This window comes from Aulonocara sp. 'chitande type north' Nkhata Bay, linkage group LG18 (assembly GCF_057382095.1).
Source record: "Aulonocara sp. 'chitande type north' Nkhata Bay isolate Kocher_YH1m ecotype deep benthic linkage group LG18, A_spYH_male_GT1.1, whole genome shotgun sequence".
NCBI lineage: Eukaryota > Metazoa > Chordata > Actinopteri > Cichliformes > Cichlidae > Aulonocara > Aulonocara sp. 'chitande type north' Nkhata Bay.
The window spans coordinates 26,215,792-26,242,208 of NC_141361.1; the positions used below are offsets into that span (position 1 = coordinate 26,215,792).

The 26,417-nt window shown below is 39.4% G+C and overlaps 4 protein-coding genes and 1 long non-coding RNA gene across 9 annotated transcripts in view; 1 reads left to right on the plus strand and 4 right to left on the minus strand.

The window, feature by feature from the left end:
* LOC147308727 (uncharacterized) overlaps nucleotides 1–2,888 on the minus strand; it is a 5,055-nt gene extending 2,167 nt beyond the window's left edge. Inside the window, exons 1-2 of the mRNA XM_086273294.1 lie at nucleotides 2,791–2,888; nucleotides 2,377–2,485 (exon numbers count right to left, since the gene is read on the minus strand). Of these exons, the coding sequence (XP_086129420.1) occupies nucleotides 2,377–2,485; nucleotides 2,791–2,888 (207 nt within the window). The remainder of the gene's footprint in view (nucleotides 1–2,376; nucleotides 2,486–2,790) is intronic.
* Nucleotides 2,889–4,686: 1,798 nt separating this feature from the next.
* Nucleotides 4,687–7,550, minus strand: LOC147308728 (uncharacterized). Of its 2 annotated transcripts, none has more exons than XR_015126090.1 (5): nucleotides 7,167–7,550; nucleotides 7,020–7,049; nucleotides 6,852–6,902; nucleotides 6,677–6,759; nucleotides 4,687–6,563 (listed from the first exon to the last, which is right to left on the minus strand). It is a non-coding gene; the product is annotated as an uncharacterized LOC147308728 (long non-coding RNA). The 2 variants fall into 2 exon arrangements; XR_015126089.1 differs by having other exon boundaries at nucleotides 6,852–6,905.
* Nucleotides 7,551–7,661: 111 nt separating this feature from the next.
* On the minus strand, nucleotides 7,662–17,502 carry ccdc39 (coiled-coil domain 39 molecular ruler complex subunit). Of its 4 annotated transcripts, none has more exons than XM_086272308.1 (21): nucleotides 17,293–17,446; nucleotides 16,438–16,629; nucleotides 16,235–16,354; nucleotides 15,951–16,097; nucleotides 15,688–15,846; nucleotides 15,507–15,599; nucleotides 15,288–15,416; nucleotides 14,754–14,945; nucleotides 14,560–14,663; nucleotides 13,181–13,313; nucleotides 12,539–12,733; nucleotides 12,245–12,409; nucleotides 12,028–12,165; nucleotides 10,981–11,189; nucleotides 10,776–10,899; nucleotides 10,513–10,672; nucleotides 10,312–10,418; nucleotides 8,641–8,781; nucleotides 8,337–8,516; nucleotides 8,170–8,258; nucleotides 7,662–8,082 (listed from the first exon to the last, which is right to left on the minus strand). In XM_086272308.1, the coding sequence occupies exons 3-21, from the start codon at nucleotides 16,337–16,339 to the stop codon at nucleotides 7,908–7,910; spliced, it is 2,745 nt and encodes a 914-aa protein (XP_086128434.1). In that variant the 5' UTR covers nucleotides 16,340–16,354; nucleotides 16,438–16,629; nucleotides 17,293–17,446; the 3' UTR covers nucleotides 7,662–7,907. The 4 variants fall into 4 exon arrangements, with proteins under 4 accessions (XP_086128434.1, XP_086128433.1, XP_086128435.1 ...); XM_086272307.1 differs by having other exon boundaries at nucleotides 16,438–16,670; nucleotides 17,293–17,440; XM_086272309.1 differs by having other exon boundaries at nucleotides 16,438–16,634; nucleotides 17,293–17,421.
* A 1,268-nt stretch (nucleotides 17,503–18,770) lies between these two features.
* On the minus strand, nucleotides 18,771–23,637 carry dcun1d1 (DCN1, defective in cullin neddylation 1, domain containing 1 (S. cerevisiae)). Its single transcript, XM_086272360.1, has 7 exons — nucleotides 23,481–23,637; nucleotides 21,819–22,032; nucleotides 21,535–21,703; nucleotides 19,830–19,960; nucleotides 19,666–19,748; nucleotides 19,475–19,571; nucleotides 18,771–19,390 (listed from the first exon to the last, which is right to left on the minus strand). The coding sequence occupies exons 1-7, from the start codon at nucleotides 23,481–23,483 to the stop codon at nucleotides 19,314–19,316; spliced, it is 774 nt and encodes a 257-aa protein (XP_086128486.1). The 5' UTR covers nucleotides 23,484–23,637; the 3' UTR covers nucleotides 18,771–19,313.
* Nucleotides 23,638–23,772: 135 nt separating this feature from the next.
* On the plus strand, nucleotides 23,773–24,893 carry setd9 (SET domain containing 9). The gene has a single exon (XM_086272359.1). It carries the CDS (start codon nucleotides 23,816–23,818, stop codon nucleotides 24,692–24,694), a length of 879 nt encoding a protein of 292 aa, XP_086128485.1. The 5' UTR covers nucleotides 23,773–23,815; the 3' UTR covers nucleotides 24,695–24,893.
* The last annotated feature ends 1,524 nt before the right edge of the window (nucleotides 24,894–26,417 follow it).

Here is a 26,417-nt window from a genome sequence, read left to right on the forward strand (position 1 = left end):
ACGGTTTTGAAGGAGTAGGCTTTCAAAAAACGTACGGAATAGATAATAAAATATTATAACTAGAAAGTGCATTTTCTGAAGAAACTGCAGTGTGAATGCTTGAATCTGAATGTATGCACTGAAATGAATTAATTGCTCAATTTTGAGTTAAAAATATTGAATGAGATTAAAAAAAAACAAAAAAAAAAAACGAATTTAACCTGAAAACAAAGGTGCTGAACTGCTAAAAGCTGAAGGTTACACAGAAGAAGGAGTTGGAAAAAAACTGAAAATGTTTTAAATGTAAATTAGAAAACCCTAAGAAATGAGAAAAGAACATTTAGAGTCAGAAAACATCTGAATGAATATTAAAAGGTCATATTCTTTGAATCACTGAATGACTCAAATGTGATCCCTCCACTTTGATCCACACAGTTTAAAAAGTTTAAATGCCTGAGCTTTGAAAGATACGGTGTTGGAAAGAGAACAATAATGGCGACAATTTGAGGGTAAAATGATGGCTGTAACACTGTGGACACAGCAGCAGTTGAAAGAGAAGTGCTTAAGATGAATCTTGGTACAGTGGCAGGCAGAGCTCGTTAAGCAGGCAGGTGTGAGCCTGGTTGCTATAGTGACCGCACCCAATGGCTCCATACACACGTACACAGACATGCGCCTCACTTTTGCTGCTTAAAATGAACAGAAAAGTCAGGCCGAAACAAATCGTTCCCAAATGAAAAGTAAAAGTCGTATTGACAAAATTCTTTCACCGTGAGCGACAGCAATGTCTAGTCTACTGAATTCTCAGTTTTCATGCCTGTGGAGTTTATTATATGGACGTGGTGACAGTGGAAAGACACCATGCTCTTCTGATTTTCAAACGAACCTTCTGAGCCATTTTAACATTAGAGTCTATGGAAGAGTTGGAAGGAGGAGGCTGTGCATTGGTGACATTTATGAAAGAACCGTAACACCTAGGACAATAGTAAACACATTGGATGAAAGAGGACAGCGATGGCTACGTTTTGAGGGTAAAATCATACCTGTAGAGCAAACGCTGAGGACACAGCAGCAGTTTTAAAAAAGATTTTAAGATTAATTTTTTTGCTCCTCTCACTCTAGCAGTTGAGCTGCCTCACTCTAGCCCCAACATTCCGTCCCATACACACCCATTATAAACTCTGAAACGGGTGAAAAAACATCATGAAACTTAAACTGGAACTGAAGAAAAAGTATAATAGATATTGAAAAGATAAATACAAGTTGAATAGTTGAATGTCTTGTCTTCGTTTTAAAGTTTGAATGGTGGCTCTATGTGAACGTATGTTGAAGTAGTAAGAGTTTAAAAATGAGTAAGTTGAATGAGAATTTGAAGGGTCTCCCCATTGAAATACATGGGAAATTTTTGTTGAATAAAGTTGAATAAAATTAAAAATATAAATGTTAAAAATGAGAAAAATAGAAGCAATGTTGTCCAAAATAATAGGAATCTAACGATGTTTGAATGGTTTTTCTAAGTTGAACGGTTTTGAAGGAGTAGGCTTTCAAAAAACGTACGGAAAAATAAAATATAATAATAAAGATTAGAAGAACAATACTGTGAATGCTTTTCAAGCATTCACACTAATAATAAAGATTACAACAACAATACTGTGAATGCTTTTCAAGCATTCACACTAATAACTGTACAGTACTGTTTTGGTAACTATTGTCTATGATGTAAATATGTAAAAATGTTTGTGTGCTTCTGTTCTATGTCTTGTATCCTGCTCTGTTTGTACATGTGTCTTTTTGCTCCTTTTACAACCAAATTTCCTCTTGTGGGACAATTAAAGGATTATTCTATTCTAAAACGTTAAGGCACCTAAACATACCTACAGGAACTGCTTGACCTGGGGAAAGTCCTGCTATGCTGATGTTAATGCCAGAGAAGAAACTGCAGTTATTGAGACAGCAGTGTTTTGGTGACATTTTGATGCGATTCATTCAGATTCGGTGCGCCTGCTTGTTAGCTTTACATGGTCTGACACTTTCAAGACTGAGTTCCTGTGGTTTTCTAAATACTTCTACTATGCAATAATGCCACTTACCGCTGTGCTACTTTCAGTTTCTCCCTTGCAACAACTTTACAGCAGGCAGCAGGTAGTTCTGCATGTTTGATCTGGCAGAGTTTGTGGGTCTGTGGGTCTTTGCTTTTAGCAGTAACTCATTCATTTAAATAGATACATCAAGAAAGAGATCACTTTACCCAAATCCCATAAACAGCATTTATAACATACATAGCAAATGTTATTAATGGTTAGCAAATGCTTCATCTTCACTGAGGGTGAAGTTTGAGGTTTTTTAGTGTAAAAAATTTATCCCACACTTTAAAGAATAGGAAGTGATGTGTCTGACCTCATAGGAGCACTGCTCTCCTGCATACAGACAGCTTCTGCTGATCTGCCAGGCTTTGATCTGGCTCACAAGCCTTTCAGAGACATTGCTGCAGGAGATGCCAAAGAGCCTGAAAAGCAGAGCAGTGAAATTATTCAATCAAAATGTGTTGACAGAAGCACAAGAAATATCAGTTCACTCAAAGAGAGATGTTACTTTAAGAAGAAAAAAAATGGAAACTGTTCTCTGCACAGACATGACTAATGTGAGTGCACAAACACGACCAAAGAAGACTGAATTGAACTTCACTGCAACAAAACTTCTGCATCTGATATTAATAACTCCATGAATTCATTTTAGGAAAAGGTGCACTGCAAAGTGTATAATTCAACATCTCAGTTCCACACACAAATCCTCAAAGACGATACACGTTACCATTTGATTTTGCAGTGTGCAGTGCGTTCAGCCGGAGAGATGCTGAGTGTTGCCCCCACAATCAGAGATGAAGATAAAAAGAGGAATCTCAGGTCCATACTAAAGGCGGGTATGCTGAAGGTCGGTTTGTAGTGTGCAAACGTCTCCTAAGTGTCTGCTCAAACTGTCCCTGGGGTTTAAAAGAGCACCCGGCTCATGTGGAAGACTGGAGGAGGTCAGTGTAAGGTTGATTAACATGGCCTGTGCCGTGGGAGATTGGACAGTTATATATGCAATTAGACGCAGCTGGTTATTTCTGTGTCTTTCATTCTGGATATTCAATACACTGAATATTTTTTAAACTGATTTCCTGCTTTCTGCAGTCGAGCATTTCCATGGAAGATGTGTTCAAAGGCGTGAAACTGGATTAAAACACAGCATGTAACCGTGTAAGAAACCATTCTCAGCTACACACATTCCTTTAGTCTCCTTTCTACCTCCCAGGATCAAACTTTGGGTGTTTTGTGAATGTTTCTTTTTCTTTTAAGCAAGCAACGAAGACGAAAACGACTGTTCTTCGAGAAACCTGGAGAAATTACAGGAAAGCTGCCCAAGAGAGTTGAGAGTGTGTTGAAGAATAAAGGCACACACCATTTTTACCCATTCCTAGCACAATACAACTTTTTCCCCAGTGCTGTGTTAATCAATTATATTCCTTGTTAAATGTTAAATGATCAGTCAGGTTCTAACTGTAAATCATAGGATCACTTGGACACAACTGAAGTTGAGAACAGCTGCACAGGACTCTCCCAGGTCTAAAATCGGTTATGTTGGGGTTTTTTTAGTGCAAGACAGAGCTGACTGCGGTCAAACAGCATTTGTTATGGAGCACTGCGTGCTCAAAAAAGAAACATTTTAATCTCTTTGGCATAACTAGAAATCTATGAGACATGGTTTAGTTTTGGTTGATGAAAAATAATGAGGCGAACGAAATCATTTGCTGTGGGTAAAAAATGGTGAAAAGGTGTGTCAAAGTGGGACAAGGCATGAATGTGTGTTGCCACCTAGTGGCTGAAAGTGGAAGTTTCCATTTGAAAACCTTCAGATTCACTCCGTGATTCCACTGAAATGTCCTTCCAAGACAAAACTGTGACAGTTTCCCTTTTGTCAGACTCCACCCTCAGTCTCAGCTCAGATGGTTCTGATAAACAACAAGTTTTGGTGTTACTGTTCAACTTTAGTGCTACGATGAATTCATTATGAAGTGAGTAAAAGTGGCTGTCCAAAGTACAAAACAAAACCTTTATTATTGATGGCCATGTTCATTCCTTAATGACTCATCTCCTGATGGCTGTTTCCAGCAGGATAATGTGCAATGTGACAAAGATCAAATCATCTCAAACGGTTTATTTTTAATATGACAATGAGTTCACTGTATCCAGATAGCCTCCACACTCATCAGACCTTAATCCAATAGAGCGCCCTTTGGGATTTGTTAGAACAGAATTTTCACATTATGGATGTGAAAAATCAGTTCAGTATGGAGCAAAATGTTTGAGGATTGTTTCCAGCATCTTGATGAATAAATGTCATAAAGAATTAAGAAAGGTCTGGAGGTAGTTGTACCTAATTAAGTGGCCATATATCCAAACACAAGACAATGTCATAAACATTTTGCACAAAAATAATCTAGGTTGTCTGGACATGAAATGTATCAAAAACATTAATTTACTTTTATAAATAAAAATGATAAATTAGCATCTAAAAATTGTATAAAATAAGAAGAAGAAGAAGAAGAAGAAGAATGGAAGTACGCCCATTTTCAAAACAAGTGCTCTCTCCACCTTCTTTGAACTGTGTTGCTGGCATGAACTTTAGATTTTCCAAAAGACAAACAACATCACAACTCATCATACAACTTGTTTTAATTTATTATTACATTTAAATGATTTGCATATAATTACATTATGTTGTTCCAGTTTTATACAACAATTGTTTCCATATGTTTTGTAGAAACAGAGGTCTCTACTACAAAGCAACTTCAGCATAACAACAGTATCGTTGGATTTACTTACCCTACACTGAGCATCAGGATAAAGTGTCACATAAAGCTAGTTATCACAGTTAATAATAATAATAATAAAAATAATAATAATGGATTGGATTTATATAGCGCTTTTCAAGGCACCCAAAGCGCTTTACAATGCCACTATTCATTCACTCTCGCATTCACACACTGGTGGAGGCAAGCTACGGTTGTAGCCACAGCTGCCATGGGGCAGACTGACACAAATTTAACCATTTTAACAGATGACTGCAGCAGCACATCATTCAGCGTGATGGTAGATAACAGCTGAAGCTGATTTCATTTGGGTGAAAATTGGGTCAAGATCAAAGTCAAAGGTCACACCAAATGTAAAAACACAGTAGATACGTTATATTACCCTCAGTTTTTATAGATTGACTTCAAACTTCACAGAAATATACTTTGCCTTAGAGGACATGTGTACCTGTTACCACCCAACATTAAAGTTGCCTTAAAAAAGAAACCATATTGAGTATAATATAGTATACGAACTGGCATGGAGAGAACCGTTTATTCTCTCCACTTCAGTTTTTATTCTCAAAGGTAAGACATCAGCATGTTGTTATAAAAGCAGGTTGGTGTCAGCATGTCGTAATTAAAAACATCCAAATTTTAGTACATCCCCTGCTTCTGGGGCTGCACATTAAACTGGATCTATGTAAACATTAAAGCTTACTGTCCCACAGCCCATTAAAAGAGAGCTGGAAAAAGCTTCATGTATACTTCATGTACATTTCCATCGGTGTAAAGGAGACTTTACAGCGGGATTAGAATGAGGTATTCATATTTTCTGCATCATTAAATGAATACATGCATATTTCTGTGACATTGTGACGCACAGCTTGTGCTTCATTCAGTGGTTTTAGAAAATCACAGCTTAACAGCTTGCAAATATGAACCATTTACTCCCGGCAGAGAATCTGTGTTGTGCTCAAAGCATGTTGTAAAAAGAAGAATCAGCGCTTCCAGAAAATTTTAAACCAAAACTCTGAACATCCTCTCCCATCAGCTTTACTTTTTAATCTCTCAGCTGCTTTTGTTTGTGCTTTTAAGGGTTTGAGTGTAGAGATGAAATTGTAATTAAGTTATACTGCAATATACTGTAATCCAGTAAGATGTAAACCATAACTGTAGTATAGAAAACTCAGGGTTATCTGGTTACGACGAAATCCTGTTTCCTCTGTTTTGGATACTTAGTAACTCAGTTTGATCACAAAGCTACAGATTTCAATTTCAAGCACTTTGATTCATCTTTAAAACAGCTGAATCGCCCCATCTTCAGGTTTTTGGACATTTGTCACACACAAGAGCTTATAGCTACTTTCATTCTTTACAAGCAATTCATTGCACAGAGGGAGTGGCCTGTTTCTGACATACAACAGGTTTAAAAGAATTGGATTGTTTGGTCATTTTTGTTTCGATATTCAATGTTTATCTTTCATGTTGAAGACGTTGCCTTATTCAAGTATTAGAAACACATCAGTTCAATTCCTCTGTTAAAGACTAATATAAAACCATCACCTGAAAATGACTATAAATATCTGCTGAAGTGAACTTTACATATCCCACTCAGATAACCGAGTCGAGCTATGATCAACACAAATCAAACGAGTAAAGACAAGCTTGTGAGGTGTCAGACTTTGGTGATGTTTCTAATTTTCAGACTTATACTGGAATCTGGTAGCTCCTGTCTGATGCGCTGGCCAAGCTGAAAGACATCATTTTTAAACCCATTATTTTGAGTCGCTCATTGACACACATACAGAACTGGCTGTTACAGTTTCTATCGACATTAAGCTTATTTTGTAAAAAGACAGGTACCTCGTTCAAGATCGGCTGAGCTGTCGTCTCATTTAGATCAAATGGGCCAGCGTACTGGACATAAGCCTGAAGGATTGCCACGTCTGAAAGATCAACAGAGAAAAATTAATCAAAATCAGACCTTTGATTTCAGGCCTCAGTGCAAATTATACACTACAATTTAAAAGGCACTTACATTCTGGCGTATAAACTGCAGACATTGCTCCTTCAAAAGCAGTGGGAAATGCTGCTGAAATGAGCACAGTTAAGGTCACATTTCATATCTAGACAATTTTAACTTATAACCATTGTTATTTAAAAGATCGATTTTGCATTTCCTTATGATCACTAAAGAGTAACTCACTGGTCTGTGCAGGCGTTCCTATTACAGTTACTAAAACATGAGCAAAGTTAAGGTCACATTTCATATCTTGACAGTTTTAGCTTATTAACATTGTTATTTAAAAGATCACCATTACATTTCCTTATGATCATTAAAGAATGTACTCACTGTTCTGTGCTACAGATGTGGCCAAACATCCAGCAAACAGGATCAGCAGCAGCATGTTGAAGCTTTATTCCAAAGAAAAGAGCGAAATCTGTTAAGGTGCAGTATTGTTCCTGTAGTCTGTCTGTCTGCTTTTAGTCTGTACGAGAGACTAATAGTGTTACAGAGAGGGAGTGGCCTGGTTGCAAAACTTCCTTGAAGAATTGGATGAGCAGGAACAATGGGGTCAGAACAAACCATGTCATGAAACATGAGGAAGTAGCACAGTTTTCAGACAGTGAGGCACTCCTACTCTTTAAAACATTCTCAGAAAAAAAAAATCAGCTACCAAAAAGTCGAACAGATTGTAACACACAAAGAAAGCACAGAAAACATTTCAGCTGCTGCTAAAGCTGGGTAAGAGAAATAGCTGAATACCTTTCACACTGTGTATATGTAGTGAAGTAGGTAGTTTAGGAAAGCTTTCAAGGTACCGCAGTCATACAAATACTCAGAGAGTGGCTTGTCAATAACATTTTATTGAGAACTCTTTGCGTATGTATGTATTTGTAAGACAAAACAAGCAAAGAAAAGGAGAATCCAAAGAAAAAAATCAGATTACACTAGATTCACAGAGTCTGAAAATCTAACAGATTCAAGATTTACTCTGAAATGAGTGCGACACACCAAAAAAGACACAAAAAACAAATGATCCTGAAACTGAGTAGTTCTCAATGGTAAAGCAGCAATCAGAGGAGAAAGACACTAAAGCTTCTTTGACTTTCTGCTGCTGCTTGAGCTGCTCGCAGAGCTGGAACATCTGGAGGTGGTGAGAGGAGGGGAGGTCGCAGTCAGATCCAGGCTCAGTTCCACCGTCTTCAGTGTCGGGGAGTGAGGCGCCGCGGTCCGGGGGCTGGCGCTGGCTGAGGATGCCAGAGACCTGCAGAGGAAAACAAAACATAAAAATGCAAAAGAAGAAGCTTCTTTGGAGGATCAGAGGTTTTATTAGGAACAGATGAAGCCTGACCTGAAAGAGGTGGAGCAGCGGGGGGAACTTGTCTTGGAGCTCCGCTGGCTGGCAGGAGTGGGAGAAGGAGAGGGAAGAGACAGACTGGCCTGAGAGAGAGAAAGCGTTCAAGTTAAAGGAGCTTCAACAGTAAATCAAAGCGTTCAATAATCCTTGAAGAACTGTACCTGCAGGAAATACTTCTCCATCACTGATCTGAGGTCAGGATTACCCTCCCAGGCCTCATTCAGCATCCTGTCCACATTCTTGATGAATTCCTTCAACTCCCTCAGCTTAATGTCTTTCTCTTCGAAAGTCTCGCCTTTGGTGCCCTTTGCTGAGCGGACTTCTTTGGTCAGCTTAGAGAACTGGAAAATCAGCAGAGTAGCACACATTTATAACATGGCGCTGCTTCGTTCTGCTGTTGACTGGTCACAGGTGCGGCAGGTTAACAAATGTGCTTAGAAAACATGATGCAGTTGGACATCAAACCTGCTTTGAGGCTCTGTCAATTTTCTCCTGCTGGGAAGTAACTTCTTCGTTCATTTTGCTGACGAGGGCATGTTTGTTCTCTATCTTATCTCTCTCCATTCGCTCTTCTTGTGGCAGACTTTCCAACACATAGTTCAGGTCCTGAAACCAGAGCGCGGTGTACACACAAACACATAAAAAGAAAGCATTCACTGAGGCACACATACACAGGGATTCATGCAAGGTTAGTTACACTAGATGACTCCGATAGTTTTTACAAAAATTAACTGTTAATAATACTCTGCTATATGATACTCAAGCTACTCTTTCATGCTGGAAATGAGAACAAATACCAACACAGATTTTTTAACTCAAGAAGATTAAAAATGGTAAATAACATTTTACTGTATAACTGCTGTTGACCTGAGACTGGTTCTTATAATGTGGAAACTAAGCAGCTCTCACACGGAGCTTATTATTAATTGTTAATTAGATTGTCATTAAATGTCATTAAACTCCAACCCCCTCGATCAAATTCTGGTTTATTTAATAGATAAACTGATGGACAATATGCAGCTGAGAAAGATACTTTCAGCTCTTTCTGAGCTACACAGAAACACACCTTCCCCCACATGTGTGCGCATAACCAAGGACGCCAAACTCCTTTTACATCATGAGCCAAGTGCAGTGGCCTGTTAAAATTCCCTTTCTGACAGCGTGAAGAAGATTAACTACACATTTAGTCCCCAAGATATCTTGATAAAAGACAAGGAAGTGCAATTTTATTTTATTTTATTTTATTTTATTTATTTATGTTTTGTTTTTTGTTTTTTTGCCTGTCCCATTTGGATCTTTAGCCATCAGAATTGTTGTCTGAAGGCCAAGAAAGATGCCAAGCGGATTTACTTTACCAATTGGATCATCGTGGCCTTGCCATATTGGTCCATTTGATTGACCTTTATTATAATTATGTATTTATTTGATTTGATTTTCAGTTGTTACAGACGGGACAGACATGACTGGGGGATAGGACAGGGAGAGAGAATGAAAGAAAGAGAGGGAGAGAAAGAAAAATAGAGGGGAGAAGAGATGGTGAGAAAGGGGGGGTGCAATTTTAAAAGTACGTCTCAGTTTTTCTACATGATGATGAAAAAGAACTGCTGTAGTAAATGAAAGAAATGTGTCTACTGGGCCACACTGGAGTCTATGTTAGGCCAATTCTGGCCCTGTGCCTTGTTTTTCACACCCCAGCAATAAAAAAACAAAGTCATCTGCAGGTTAGCAACTTCATGAATTGTTTCACCCCCTGAAACTCCTCTCTTCAGATGTTGCATGTGATACTTGTGATACGAAAGTAGCTCCCTGATTGCATAGTTTCATCTGTTATCTGACAGATAAATACGGAACCAGCATCCCAAGTAGTCAAAGTCATCTTTCATTTTATCAGCAAAGAATAGCACCAGCTGGTGGTTTCTACAAACACAGGAAGAACTGAGTATACAAGACTATTTTAGACCCAACTCAAAAAACATTAACACACTAAACTGCTTTGTGTGTTTAGCCTGTAGTTCAGCCTTGTGCTGAACATTATGATGACAGACTTCACCTAATTCCGAATTAGCTTGAGGTATTCAGCATTTAAGTACAGGTTGCTTTTTCTTAGTACTAGCAGCTACTATAAATAGCAAAAACCTGCATATCCTGTTGAAGCTCTTGGATCTGCCTTTTCATATAGTTCAGCGTCTCTTGACCCACATTCAGCTGCCCTTCCAGTTTCACTTTTTCCTGGTACATTGGACCTAAAGAGGAAAAAATGACATAAAACTTCCTGGTGATAAGGGGGACTTTTGAGTTGCTGGTTTGGTGTCATTCCATCCACCCTCTCATACATACTGGATTCATTCACTTTGTTCAGAGACTGGCGAAATGCAGAGTTACTGTTGTTGAACAGCTGGATGGTGTTTTCCAGAGCTTTGTTTTCCAGCTCCACTTTGTGGATTGTAGCATCCAGCTCATCGCCTTTCCTCCTAAGCTCCTCTTTCTCTTGTGCAGCCTGCAGAAAAAGCACAGAGTGGTCATTCAAAGTGATTGTGTGGTGCTGTGGGAAAAAAAAATCAAACCATAGTCTGCTTTAACACAGCAGTGTGTGTGCAGACCTTTGTGATGTAGTAAGCCTGCGATTTCGCCTCTTCTTCCTCAGGAGGTGCCATGGAAAGGCTCACAATCTCGAAACATTTCTTCATCGTGTCAATCTTGGATAGTTTCTCACTGAGTTCAGCACTGAAACAGAAAAAAATCTGATAAACCAGATGCAAAACTCAACTGACAGCAAAGTGGATAGTCTTGTTCTTTTTGTCCCACCTGAGTTTCTGCCTCTCCTGCTCACTGATCTTGAGCTGCTGGCTGAGCATTTCTTTGTAGACCTTAATCTCATCCTCCCTCTCCTTCATGGTTGTTTGTAGTTGCAGCAGTCTCTTCTCCAGCGACAGCACGTTGTCAGCCTTGCTGTACAGAAGATCCCTCACACGTTTGACCTGTATCTTTAACATTTGGTGCTCCACTTTGTTTTCCTGATGAGAAACACATGAGGCTAACAATAACATGTGTGGTCCATGGGGTATCCATCCATTTCCATGTGATCAACAGAAATTTTAATGTTTTCAGTCCTAACCCACATTGGTTAGTGAAGAAAAAACAGGCTAATTATTTACTATTTATTAAAACACCCATTGTTTGACTCATTATTACACTTTTTTATTCCACAAAAAGATGAGACATCATGCTAACGCTAAACTAGCCAAGAACCCAGAGTGTTGTTAAAGCTGAGCGAATGCAGACCCCACCCCGTCAGCTGGACCCTGAATGTGTGTCCTCATTAGGATAGGGATTTATGTTGGTGTGTGGGACTGTAGAGTATAGGGTTATACTGATAAGTGTTTCAGGTCATTTTTCAGAGAAATGTGAAAGTAATGTAACAAGTTAGTTTCTCCTGAGGGTAATTAAGTTATGTACTGCATGTGTTCTGTGTAGTACAGACAGTACATTACTTATTTTAAGTGACAACACCAACAATGATCATAGCAAAGAGTAAAAAATACCTTCAACACGCTTAAACATTTGACCACACAGCATGCAGTCGATTTGCATGAACGTAATGTCTTTGAAATAATGGTGTTGACTCTCACAGTGGAGCTAATGAAAACCTAATGAGAATCAATAAGAAACTGCTAAATTCTTATCAATTCCCATCCCTACTCCTAGGGGGTCATCTGATTGTTGGGTTGTCTCTGTGTTATTGTAGGTTCTTTAAAATAAAAGCTGAATTTAAATTATAATGGTGAACATAGCACACCACAACCACGTGCCTATGAGCATGATGCACTGAATTAGCCTCCATTAGTTAGTTACCTGCTTCCTCAGTCTGAGAGTCTTCAGCTCCTTCTCACTGGTGTTACGGATTAGCAGGAGCTCCTCCACCTTACTGCTCAGATCTCTCTTCTGAGCTTCAGACTTCTCAATCTCTTTCCTCAAACTGCGAATATCATCCTGCCAGAGACAAACAAATGCAATACGTCAGATGGGATTCATAAAAAGGCAGAATAGTACAGCGAAGCATCAGATCGACCTCAGCCTCCTTGAGAGTGTCGGTAAGCACTTTGGCTTTCTTCTTTTTCTCTTCGAGTTCTTCGGTCAGCTCAGCGAGCTTCCTGTCGAGCATTTTCTTTTCTTCTTGGTTAACGTCACCTTTCAGCTTTGCCAGTTTTGTTTTTAGGAAGATCATCTTGCAATTCTACACAAAGCAGGAAACAAGTAAGGAAGGAAGGTTTAACGTGTTGGTATTTCAGCACCAGAGTAGTGAAAGCTGGCTAGCGCACACGTTCGTGTCTGTGCGTGAGTGTATGATTTTTGCTAAGCGTGCCTGGTCACTTATGGTCATCTGGTGTCTAATCAGGTCCTGTTCCAGTTTTCTGAGCTGACTCTCCAGGCTGTTAATGGTGGATTTACTCTTTGAAACCTGCGAGATAAAATCCTTCTCCTTTGTCTTAACGGCCTGCAAACGCTCCTTATGATGCAACAGCTCCTCCCTGCAGTCACGCAGCTGGACATCCAAGTCCTGTAGCACAGCACAAGCAAAGGGTTACACAGCAGGTCTGAGGCACCGAGCTCGGAGTCTGCTCATCTGGGTTCTAGCAGGTGAATTATTAAAAAAGCCAAATTTTAAAAAGTGAAATTGAAATCATGCTACTTCTGATTACACCATGTGATCATCTCGATTCTATTACATCACTGCAATTACAACAGACCTTTAATGAGCCTTGAGGTTTCTGCAGCCTTCCCTTGTATGGTGTTAATACATCAGTACAATCAGTATATTTAGTTCATGCTATTTAAATAACACTGTTTTATAGTTTTGTAAAAGGTTTTTCTTTTTCTTGTATGTCTTATTCATGCCATGAAAACAAAACCAACATAATAACGAGTGTAGGCAGAAATTCTTAGACAAAGTTCTTATTCTGTGCACAACAGTTCTCTTCTACCTGGATCAGATTTGGCAGCTCACCTTGATGGCCTGTTCCTCATCCTTAAGAAACTGATCCATCTGTGCAGCTCTCTCCTCCTCACTAAGGGCTGTCTGAGTCACCACCTTCAGCTTCTCGTCCAGTGCAGCGTTGTATGCCCTAGCCTGCCTGAGTCTACAACACAGACACACACACAGGCATGTATATTTAACAAGCCCTGCAAAAAGGCGCAGATTTATTAGATAACCTCTAAAAACAAAAAAGACAAATATTTTAGACATTGTCAAAAAGTTGTTGAAAACTAAAAATGATATTGTTATTTTTTAGGCAAATAATAAACAGTATTCATGTTTTTATACCCAAATATGAGCGGGCACACTGGACTTCTCTAAGAGGTCAGAAAATAATTAACAATCAACCACTCAAACTATTTTTCTGTTCAGTAAATAATTGTAATTTGCCATCTTCATCAAATAATAATAAAAATAATAATGTGCTTTACTGTTTTCTTTTGTTTTTTTATTACATTTTGATCATTTAAAAAAAGAGCTTACGCATACTGGTGGATTAACTGTTACAGAAACAATAAAAAATGATTTTCATAATTACCACTACAGTTAATTGGGGGCACTGAGTGCCAATCTACCTGGCATGTGTAAAAAATTAGTTCTTCCCCTTTTTAAATTATGAATTAACTGTGATTAACCTCATTATTTGGAAAGCTGAGTCCAATTTCACTCACCACAATCGTGCCTGATTACTGGCAGAGCTGTTAAATCAAGAAATTGCTTAAACAGAAGCCATTTCTTGGGCCTCCAATGAACCACAGTCAGAGCCAACAGCCACAAATGGAGAACAGTGGTGAACTCATCCAGGAGGTCACAAAAGAACCAGAACAACATCTAAAGAACTGCAGGCCTCACATGTCTCAGTTAAGGTCAGAGGTCATGATGCAACAATAAGAAAGAGACTGGGCAAAAATGGCACGTATGGGAGAGTTCAAGGATAAAACCACTGCTGACCAGAAAAACCCACAAAGGCTCTTCTCACATTTGCCAAAAACATCTTGATGATCACCGAGACTTTTGGGAAAATATTCTGTGGACTGACAAGACTTTTGGAAGCTTTCTGTCCTGTTAAACTAACACAGCATTTTCTAAAAGAACATCATACCAACAGTCAAACATGGTGGTCGTAGTTTTAACTTTTTACTTTTATAAATCTGCATTTTGTATTTGCTCCAATTATGTTTGTCTAATATTAAAACTTTTTTTGATGATTGGGAAATGTGTGTGTATGGGGAAAAAGAGGCCAAATACTTTGTCACGGCACTGTACAGTATACATGCAGTACATGGGAAAGAGGTAAAACATCACAGTGCTATTTTATAGGCAGGGATGTGTCGTAAGATTCCACTGACTTGTCATTTTTATCCTGGATGTCTTTCTTCATTCTGGATATCTGGGATGTCAGGGACTCCACGTCAGAGGTTGTTCTGTCCAGTGTGTTTTTGCAGGTATTCAGCTGCAGGACACAAACATGAGCATTGACTGACAAGCTCTTAGAACATGAAGCTACTACTCCTTTAGATACAGCACAGTTTGAGGAACTGACCTCATCCTGCAGCCTGCTGCAGTTACTCTCCTGCTCCTTCAGATCCTGTCTCAGTTTTGCTCCCTGTCGGTTGGTGAGAGTTATCTTCCTCTCAGTTTCCTTGTTGTTGCTCCTCTGAGTATCTAGCAAGTTCTTCCTCTCTGTTACCGTGGCATTCCTTTCCCTCATAGCCTGGTTCAACTGGGCAACTTGCTGGAATGATAAAGGAACAACACAGGTGTTACTCACGTGTACTTCAATGTTAATTCACATATTCTTGGCTTTCCTTCATGTCTTTTATCAGCAGAAGTGTAAATCCCCATGTAAATGACCACGGCAGACCCAGTGGCATTTTGATCATCTTTATTTTACCGGTTGCTGTACACACAGACACAGAGCTGCAGCTCTCCCGCTGCCAGCGCAACATAACAACAACAACCACATTCACCAAAACTCCAAACTTTTAAGCCGGCATGGCGTGGCATATGCTGCCACGCAGATGGGTCAATCGCACCTGCAGCAGCAAACCACGCCCCACCACACCGTACACTTTACCAGAGCACACTGCTGCATGTCTTCATCCCGTTGCATCATCTGCTTGATAGTATTTTCCCACTGGTGGATGAGTTGCTGGGCCTCCAGGTGTGCCTGCTGCAGATTCTCTGTAGTCTTATCCAACGCGATCTGTTTGGACAGGAAAGGAAGCAGCAGTCATCCTGAAGGAGGTTTTTGTAACTGCTTTGGTTTGTCTGCTGAGAATCAGTCTCACATTACCTGAGCAGATAAAGTCTCAGTCGACTCTTTGACCAGTGCTCTTTGCTTTTCTTTGGCTTCCAGTGTCTTCTTCTCTATAGCCAGAGTGAGTGACTATATGAGGAGAGATCAGACAGTTGTTAGCAGAGAGTGAAAACAGCTTGATCATCCATATTCCAGAATTTATTTTTATTTTTTTAACCTTGATCTTCTGCTCGTCCTGCTGAGCATACTTGATGATGGCCATTGTGTCCTCATCTTTACGCGCCGACTCCTCTAAAAAGACATCCATGGTCTGCTTGTCCCAGTTCATCTGCTCCATAAACTCATCCAACTTCTGTTTGCCCTTGAAGATGTGGTTCTGGCAAGATGGGCAAAAGTTCAGAAGGTCATTTTGGTACCAACAGCTAAACTAAGCCAAATCCTGTATATGATGTGTATATACAGATGTTTATATACACAGACCTCTATCATGTCTTTCCTCTCTGCTAAAGACTTGAGCTCTTTCTCCATCTCAGCAGCCTCCTGAGCCTGGCGACCGTTCTCTCTATCTGAGAGAGCTGTCAAGTGTTTCTCAAACTCTTCCTCTCTTTCCTTTGCCTTGCATAGAGCCTGTGAGCAGAAAAAACATCAGAATAACAAAGTAACACGCCATGACACAGTAACTACAAGCCAGTTACAAAAGTCTCACACACGACACACACTGGTACGACAAACGATAAATTCACAATATGCTCTAATAATCTCACCTCAGTGTTATCCAGCTCTTGTTTGGCATTCTTTAAGTATTCAGTCATTATCTTCTTGTGATCTTTATTTCTCTCAAGCATGTGCTCCAGCTCCAGCAGCTCCATCTCTTTTCTGCGAATCTGTTGTTGAGCAAGTTACCAGATAATGTAACACAAGAATGTTTGAATGTTTGAACAGGGCTAAGCAACACTTAGCCACCTACCAATTTTTTGAAAAACCTTAGGACTTGTGAACTCAGGCACTGCTACAAAGTGGTCTACATCAGGGATGTCAAGCAAATGAGGCCAGAAACAGCCTATTGGAAGGCTCTGGTTACAGCTGTCAGGGGGTTCAAGTCTATTCCAGCTGCAATAGGGTAAGAGGCTGCGCAGACCCTGGAAACTCCACATTCGTCCTGTGCTTTGTAAAGTGAAGGCTAGATGTACTGACAAAAGACTGAAAAATAACATATATTTGTAAAACTGCATTTATTAACACATCAGCTGTCCTTCCTCTGTTTTAGATAAACATAAATTGCTCGTTCATTGAAGGAGGAAAAATAACTGATCAAGAATAATACTCTGGTGATGGCTTAAAAAAATGGGACCCAAAGAGCCTTTCCACTATAAAGGGTGTTTCAGATTTTGATTTTAATCATTGCTGTTGCTCAGCAGAGAACTTACTATTTGAACTTAGAGAAATCAAAAATCCGGGGGGGGGGTTAAAAATATATGAAAAGCATAATGCATAAAGTGGTCTGACCCTTCTGGTCTAGATACTTACAGCGTCAATGTAGCCCCAAAACAAGCATATTCTCTATTACATTGTGCACCGTATATACGATATATATATTCTGGCGTTTTTGTCGTAAAGTCAGAGAGGACGCAAACAGACCTGACAACAAAGCACGAGACCCCAAGCAGAATTTATTTTACGTTGTGAGCATTACAGTCATTCAGAGGCTCGTTCAGAGATCCCGGATTCCTCTGTTAGATTTGTTTGACACTTTAGATTACTTCACTTACTAAAACTATTAGTTTGGCGGTGAGATAAACAGTTACTACGTTCCCACACTCACCTCCTCAAGCAGTGCCTTGTTTTCAGCGTTGGGCTCGGGGATAGCAAAGTGCTCATCCCAGCCTGTGTCAGGCAGAGCTGTGTTAGTGCTAGACATCTTATTCTGATTAAGACAGCCTTTCTGAGGGGGTTAAAGTAATACTTATTTCCACTAAGATAGTGTCAACTCCAGCTTTTAGCTGTTCCGCTGTTGCCGTCTGTTGTCAGTCGCCCGTAGCAACCACGCATCCATATAAACGCGTCAACGGAAGTAAATAACGCGAGACTACAGTGAAGCACCCATAGAAGTACACTTGAATATATGGAATGAAGTTTGAATATGTAGAATGAAACTTGCATATAAAGAAAATGATCTTCTGAATTAACTAAATGAAAAGTGACGTCAAATTTGTTTCCATTTTTATCACTTCTCTTCCTCTTTGAGATGTGCTTCAGCTTCTGCTTGAATTGCCATCTCAGTTGACATCTCCATCAGTGATGTTAAAAGAATAATACAAAATCCAATGACCCGTTTCAACTAAGCATATTATAGCCTACCTCTCTAATTCTCTAACTGATTAATTACTATTTTAGGAAACAGCTGTATGAGAATCAGTTGGATTTACCTAAAACCACAGGTCCGTTAAGTTGTAACAACCTCAAACTTAAAGAAGCTTCTAATAGTTATGGGGACATTAACCTGCCGATCATAAAACATGGCATCACATATCAAATTTGCTCCTTAATGTAAATATTTAAAAATCAGCCAATCACATAGTAGCAACTCAATGCATTTTATCATGTAGACATGGTCAAGACAGCCTACTGAAGTTAAAACTAAGCATCAAAATGGGGACTAAAGTGACTCTCAATGCGACATGTCTGTTGGTGCCAGACAGGCTGGTCCGAGCATTACAGAAACTGCTGATCTCCTGAGAAAATATCCAGTGAGCAGCAGTTCTCTGCCTCGTTGAAGTCAGAGGTCATGGGAGAATGGCCAGATTGTTTTCAGCTGATAGAAAAGCAACAATAACTCAAATAACCCCTTGTTACAACAAAGGTGTACAGAAGAGCAACTCTGAACATACAGCACATCTAGCTTTAAACTACATGAGCTACAGCAGCATTAGACCACAGCAGGTGCCTCTCTTCAGCCAGTAACAGGAAATTTTGGCTACAGTTCAATGACAAAGACTGCCTGGACTCAAACTGGTTTCATGAACACCACAATGAGTTCACTGTACTCAAATGACCTCAACTCAGTCCAGTGGAATGTGGTGGAACAGGAGATTCTCATCATCAAGCCAGCAAATCTTTGTCATGCCGTCATGTCAATCCTGATGAAAATCTTCGAGGAATGTTTCTAGCACCTTGTTGGATTTGTGCCATAAAACATTAAGACATTTCTAAAGGTTAATGAGGGTATTTGGCAATAAACCAAACAGAGACTGACTTTCAATGTCCCATTTTCTCTTTCTAAGTATAAATGCACAGAGGCTTGGCAACTTTAAAGAGACCAAACTGAATTATTTATTTTATCCTTATGCATCCATGTTTAAACAAACAGCATTATGATTTAAAAAATTACAATCAATGTTTGATACTGACTTGTAACACAAACATATCATAAAACCAAAATCAGGAAATGCACACTAGTATTAAAATTCAGTATTTAAAGAACGACATCCTCTTTGCAAACCCTTGTGTTTACATTACAGTTCAAGTGTGTATATCTACCTGTATCGGAGTGCAACCACATCAGAGACCCACGTGGGATCAAATGGAGACTCCTCTCTAGTTGGCTTGAGCGCACACAAAAGCCCAATACTTTAGATAAAAGTTTCAAACTATCACGTGTTAACTAACAAACGGATATGCCTTTTGTACATACACATAATATATATAAAGTCTCTGCTGTGTAAAATATTTCAGTCCTGAGGGTTGAAAAGGCAACATAGTTCCCAGCTCAGCGTGACTCCACTGTCCTCCAGTCACTGATTTTGTAGAAACCTCTCATGGCTGTTACTTCAGTGAGAGCGGACCTTAAACTGCAGTGCTTTTGGTTCCGATGTGTGGTCGCGCAAACTCCACAAAATCGTCAATAAGGACGGGCCACGCTCCTATCGAAGAAGCAAAACAGATTCAGCGATTTGACTCTGAATAACACGTTTCAAGACATGACTGCCAACGAGAAATCTACAAACCTTCCTCGTCGTAATTCGACATGTCGTCCGTGATCATCGTGCTGAAGTCTAGTAAGAGATTCCAAGTGTCCTTAGGAATCGATCTTTTATGGTGTTCCTGCAAAGGATGAGGAGCAAAGTTTATTTCTGAGAAACGATGATACCTGCGTACTTAGCATAGCCTTGTTATGATTTATTTATTGTAAACTTACAACTAAAAATTTGTTCCACAGGTCCAGGAACTTGAATCTTCCTGGGAGAACTAAATTCCAATATGCAATTGCCATTTCTAAATCTGTAAGAAAAACAGTATTCAATCAAAAGAAATTCAACCAAGAAAACAAAAACAGCCAATGAGCATTAAAAGGATTCTTACCCAAACCTTTCTGGCCAGGATTCTTTGCAAAATTAAATGTAAACTGGTAGAAGTCCTTAAATTTCCTTGAGTCCTTTAATTCTTGCTCTATCTTAGGCAGCTGAGCTTTTAGCTTCTCTATGCTGTCACACCTGCAGAAGGATAAAAAACAAAACAAAACACTGTTGCTGTCCAGTGGCTAAAAATGAAGCGGCAAAAGGTAGCAACTGGTTTATATCTGACAAAGTCCAAGCAGACCCTGGAGCCTTTACAGTTGTGATTTTATAGCATAAAAATGTAAATTATCACAGAACTTTACTTTGGTGTCGCCGTTTCCAGAAAAGTTGGGGCAGTGTGTAAAATGTAAATAAAAGCAAAATATAATAATCATCAGAATCGTTTCAGCCCCACATGAAACTGATGTACGAGGGCAACCCCAAAAGTAAGGTCTCCTATTGTTTTTGAAATACATAGGAAATACAAAATAGGAGACCTTACTTTTGGGATTGGCCTCGTAGTATAAGGAGGATCGGATCAGATCAGATAAACACTGATATTTCTTATTACTTTTTGAACAATATGCTCATTTTTATTTATTTAGTTGTTTATCTTTAGCAACACAGTTAAAAAAAACAATTTTAAAAAATGGGTCAGACCAGAAGAACAAAGCTAGAAAATCTTTGCAACCCGCAAAACACCACCTGGTGGAACACCTCCCAGCTAACTAACATGATTGTGTGCAAAAGGCTCCCATGAGCCACATTAGAGCATGCGGAAGGGATCACTTGCACATCTGTGAAGGCACCGTTAATGCTTAACGCTACGTGAAGGTTTTGGAGCAACATATGCGGCCCATTCAGATGTACGGACATTGAATAAAGGCGTGGCTAAGATTGATCAAGCACAAGTTGTTGTGGTCAACAGACACATCCTGGACAATCGTCCATTCTGACACTAAAATTGACCAAAATTTGCAAAAAACACTCAATGCTTTATTCAGTATGATCTGAAATGCTAAATGCTAAGCCCATGAGCTTAGCAGAAACTTGTTTCCAGAAGTCCAAGTAGAAAGCCGTTTTTCCACATGGGACCAGAACTTCTCTTGCAACACCTCTATCGCCTCCTAGAGGCCATTAAAAAGAATGCGGGTTTTTCAGACCAGGAAACTGCGACCATTTTTTATACTACGTTCAGATGACAATTTTTACAGGAAAGGAATTTTTTTTTTCACTTCAAAAATGTCAACCCACAGTCAGCACGTACCGCATTAACATGAAGCGAGAGCTGAAGAGCACTAACGGTGACATAAAAAGAGGCGATGCAACACAGTGGGAATTATGCCTCTGTGCCAAAATCTTTGATATGTGATGCTGATATCAAATTTGATATTATTTTAAAAAAAAACAATAAAATTTGTTGCTACTCAACCTCTAGTGTGATGTCTTTTTCTATTTTTTTAGGAAATACAGCATTTAAAAACTTTTCCAATCTAAATTCTGTTTTTATTTACATTTACTGTGCTCAAACAATTTCGGAAATATGTTTGCATCTTTCTCCAAATAAAATCACAAAATAAGCATTTTTAAATGAATACGTGCATTTGCACAACAATCCACCCCATCAGTCTTACTTAAAGTTACACCAGTGTTTGAATGATTGTTGCACATCACACATAGGAACACCGTTTCCCCCCTCTTCTTTTACCATCTGAAAATGTTTTTCTCACCCCTGTTCTGTCATGCCTTCCATGAACTCCTGTTTCGAGAACTCGCACTGCGTTGCTGCCCTGAACTTCCAGGCGATGAGAAGGACGCTTATACTGGCAGGGTCCAAACCCAAGTCGTCACAGAATTGCTGGATCCCATCAATGCCTATTTTGTTGTCGTCATGAGGATCTAAGAACAAGAAAAATGAATTAACTGATTAACCATTCAGAGTATTAATTTCAGTCCTGTGCTGTGTATACAATTTCTAACCAATGGAAACATTATAGCGGTGCTTTTTCTATACCTCTGTATCTGTTATACAGCTGCTCAAGCTTCTTCTTGTCTAAGGCCCCCTTTAGATTTGAAATGTAGAGCTCTGGACTTTGGAAAAACTTATCTGTGGCAACATCTAGCTTCCAGTCATTCTGTGCCAGGCAGGTCACTGCAGTCTTCTCACTGGATTGTGTAAAAATCATGAACTGGCGAACTTTATCCTTCTGCGAGGACTTCAGCTTGTTCTGCACAGACACAACACACAGGGCACATACTCAAATAGCCAAAATACACAAATAGCTGAAGGTATGAGGCAGCAACAACAATATGGAGTAATTTTTTCACGTATTAATTCCCTGTGCGACTTGCACAGAATGGGAGATTACAATAACACTGCAAAGCGTACCATCTGAATTTTCACACAATAACCTAGGGCTGCTCAATTAATCACATTTTAATCTCAAGTACGATTTTAGCCTCCCACAATTAAATGAATGTGACTTTGCAAATACTGAAATGTGTGCTTCACCAACAAAACGCAGAGCAAAAGCAAATCAAATGCTCACTAAATCAGCACCTGACCGCGTGCCTGTGTGTCTCAATTATAACTGTTACCTTATAACAGTAATATAGTCTGCACATCCATGCAGCTCACAAAGACACGCTGACATCAACAGCCAATCAAGATTCTATTTGGCCAAATATTTCTGTCCACTAAACATAATGAGTAGTAAAGGCTTCAGGTAAAGGGTAAACATACAGGACAAACAAAAGATTTATCTCCTTTATTTACTTTCCTAAAGTGGCAATGCTGCTAGAGATAGGATCTCCCATATGTGAACTGCTTCGAGTTTTATTCACATCCATCATGCAGGTACACTGAATGGAGTGAGAAACTTTAGATTTTGCTTATAGGCAATGCACATGGGCCAGGTGAATAAAGACCTGATGTCTCTGCAAAGAGTAATTTATAAAGTTGAATTAACAGGGATGTAGCACAATGTAAATGTGAAAGAAGTGCACTGCTGATTTAAGTTTGTATTAAGTTTTGGTACAGTGTTTTTCCTTCTCTGAGGCGCACTAAATTCAGGTGACTTTTGTATTTTGATACAAAGATATGAAGGCGGTGTCTTTACGTGGCACTGCAATAAAAACAATTCTGTAATTGAAAAAATTATAAATAATCGTTATCTCAGTACTGAACGAAATAATCGTGCCGCTCTTCAATAACCACAAAGGGTAGGCTAGCTGTTAGCTACAGTGAACTCTGGCGAAACACATCTAAATCACAGTAAGAGGGAACTAGCAGCGATATGCTATGCTGATTGCATTTACCGACTTCTAGTGTATTGACTGGCGGTTTCCTTGTCTTAATATCAATACTACTGATAAAGTTACGCATTCCACACGACAACAATCTAAAAGTTGTCATTTTATGTGTTTAAATGATAGCAATCGTAGTTAGCTCACTGTGCTTGTTGGTTAGCCCCACTGTGAGCTACTTAGCTAATGCTAAAGGAGAGGGGGCTGTTTGTTTTCATTATTTCAGGCGAATTTAAGGTATTAAAAGCAGTTTTAATACTATGATATGAATCCGAAGAGATGTGTTTTTATACGTTTATGTGAATGGGTACATGTTATATTTGCCCCTACAAACAATAATAAAATAAATAAAAAAAGAGTAATTTCATACCATGTTTGTCACTGCCGGGCTACTCTTCCTCCCATCCAGCTGGCTTAGTGCCCGTAAAGTTTTTACAAGTCGCGTAAAAAGTTTTTCCGGTTGAATCACAGCTCTTCAAAATAAGAGCATACAATTTATAGCCTATAACCTATACAACTTCCAGAAGCGTTAATTATTGATTTTTGTTCCTTATCAAACATAAAATACATATCTAAAGATATTTAAGCAAAACAAATTTAAAGTTCGTTCTACGTTTTGAAATAGCAACAAGTGTTTGTTTTTTTTATTTTGAAGCAAGTTATCGGAAACGACTCGACGATTCATCCAAAGAACCTCGTTCTTCAATGTCCGACATACAAACAAGTCTCTGGATGTTTACAGTTGTTTTGCGAAGATTTCAGAACAAATGGAAGTCCTACCGACACAGGTTTGTGCCTTGGGTAGTCTTCAACCTGTCTAAAAATGAGAAAACACTGCGGAAGGTGACTGAGCGCTCGAAAGATAAGCTAGTCCCCGATGAGGAGGTTTCACGGAGCCTGCTGGCGCTCTTCAGAGCCCTGTTCAGGAAACATGGGTTTCATCAGAGGCAGTTCCAGACTCCATTTATGCTGCAGCTAACAAGTGAAGCAGAGCAGGTTGGAGGAGATCCGGTGTGCGGACAGGATGCCATGTTACAGACACTGGGATTCTGCATTGAGCGGAAGCCTAGCACTTTATCCTTCGCAGGAACTGGAGTCTTTGTCACCAAGGGATTTGTACCCAAAGGAGCAACAGTTGCAATGTATCCCGGAACTGTTTACCAACCCTATGAGCCCATTCTTCTTCAGTCCATCAGAAACCCCTTTGTTTTCAGATGCATTGATGGCATCCTGGTTGATGGAAATGACAAAGGCATCTCTAGGATGGTGTTCAAGTCGTGCAGTGGAAGAGACAGAATAGGTCCTTATTTGACCAGCGACACAAGCTGGCTGACAGACACTCCCCATAACCCCCTGGCTGTAGGTCAATATGTGAACAACTGCTCCTACGAGAGGCCTGCCAACGTGTGCTACCAGGAGTACGACCTGCCAGACAAGTTTCCCATTGAGCTCCGCCAGTATCTCCCTAACGTCAACTACAGCCAGGGTACACAGAGGCGTCTGCGGTGTGTTGTGCTAGTGTCGCTCAGGGACATTTCAGCAGGGGAGGAACTCTTCTCTAACTACTACACCATTGTGCATTAATATAGTTTCCAAAAGCCTGCATCTGTGAAATTCAAACCATATCTCCACTGTATTTAATTAAAGAAAAAAAAGGAAAAATCCAACCGCTCCCTTTGTACACTGGAACAAAGGCAAAGCTTTTTGTTGTTGGTTGCTTTAACAGAGCAATTTTGTAACATTTGTGGATGAATAAAGTATTTGTAATCTTATTTGACATGTGTACCACAACCTTTTCATTGTTGATAAGACAGTAATTTCACTTAATATTAAGTATATGAATTATGGTACCCTACTTACTTGTGGTTTGTGGTTCTAGCAGAAAAGAAAGAATGAAGTTTCCCTCTTATTGGCTGAGTCAAAAGTCATCACAAGTGCTGGTTTAAGAGTGGTGCGCTGATACTGCTGGATGGTCCATAGAGTTGCTCAAATGTTTTAGCTAAAAGCTTAACAACAATCAAATGACCCAACAGTGGGACAGAGAACTCCCTTTTAACAGGAAGAAACCTCAGGCAGAACCAGGCTCAAGGAGGAGCGGCCATGTGCCGTGAGGGGAGGAAGACAGGACAAAAGACACACTGTGGGAGAGAGCCAAACATAAAAATAACTATTGATTAAATGCAAAGTGATGTATAAACATATAGAGAGTGTGAAGAATAAACAGTCAGTGAAGTGTAACTAAGGGAAGGTTTGGGGTTAGTTATCCAGCCCTTACTATAAGCTTAATCAAAAAGTAGAGAGTGTGTCTGTCCCGTTCCACAGAAGAGGGGCCTTAAAGCTAAAGGCTCTGCCTCCTATTCTACTAAATATCCCAGGAACCACAAGTCTGAGAGCAAAGTGCTCTGTTAGGGTGATATAAGGTCTTGAAGATAAAATGGGACCCGATTATTCAAGATCTTGTATGTAAGGAGAAGAATATTAAATGTGAGTCTACATTTAACAGGTAGCCAATGAAGAGAAGCTGATATGGGAGAAATATGCTCTTTCTTTTTCTAACAATGCAAGCACGACTACCAGAGATCAAATAAAACCTGGCCATTAAAACAGCTTTGCTGTAGGGGAAGGCTTAAATATACAGAATCTAAATTTGTTTTTTAAAGTAAACAGGGATATTATATCCAGTCACGTGAGTGTGCCTCACAATTGATTATTATTGTATGCTTCTCTCATATTTAGAGAATAATCCTCTAAATATGTATTATAATAATAATCTCATAATAATCTAGTTAACATTGTCTAAACCAGAGTAGAGTCCAAGGTCTTCCAAGTAAATCAGGAACTTCTCCAAGAAGGTGAAACGTGGAAAGTAGAGAGGTGACACAGGGAGAAAATGGTTGTGTTAGCTCAGCTAAACTGGGTAACTTTATCAAAGCAAGTCTCTGACTCAGTGGAGACTAATTGAAGCATTATCTAACTGAACTTTCGTCTCAAAGGTCACCAGGAGATAAAAACTGCATGTATAGACTCTCCAGTCAAATCTGATTTTTTTTTTTTTTAAATCAAGGCTTGTTAACTTTTACCCTAACATAAGTACAACCAATCTTAGCTGTCAGTACTTTCCAATGTCCTTTTTTCATAAGTCTTTGAGTGTCTCCTCTGTGTAACGTCTCTGATTTCTGGAATAAAGAAACACAAGAGACTGACAGAGAATTAGTTCGTACAAACTGTCAGTTGCTTAAGTCCAGCAGGTAGCAGAAATCTACTGAATGATATGCCAAGAAGAAGCCTTCTCCAGATTTCTCCCCAC

What these genes read in the sequence shown, in the direction of transcription:
- ccdc39 (XM_086272306.1), bottom strand. Translation starts at nt 17,388, where the DNA reads ATGTCTAGCACTAACACAGCTCTGCCTGACACAGGCTGGGATGAGCAC. An exon ending in AGATGACCATAAGTGACCAG is followed by an intron (nt 12,410 to 12,538) that starts GCACGCTTAGCA and finishes TGCTTTGTGTAG; the next exon opens with AATTGCAAGATGATCTTCCT. An exon ending in GAACAAAGTGAATGAATCCA is followed by an intron (nt 10,419 to 10,512) that starts GTATGTATGAGA and finishes TTTCCTCTTTAG; the next exon opens with GTCCAATGTACCAGGAAAAA.
- dcun1d1 (XM_086272360.1), bottom strand. An exon ending in GAAGGCATGACAGAACAGGG is followed by an intron (nt 19,961 to 21,534) that starts GTGAGAAAAACA and finishes ATCCTTCTGCAG; the next exon opens with GTGTGACAGCATAGAGAAGC. An exon ending in TGTGGAACAAATTTTTAGTT is followed by an intron (nt 19,572 to 19,665) that starts GTAAGTTTACAA and finishes CATCCTTTGCAG; the next exon opens with GAACACCATAAAAGATCGAT.
- setd9 (XM_086272359.1), top strand. Translation starts at nt 23,816, where the DNA reads ATGTCCGACATACAAACAAGTCTCTGGATGTTTACAGTTGTTTTGCGA.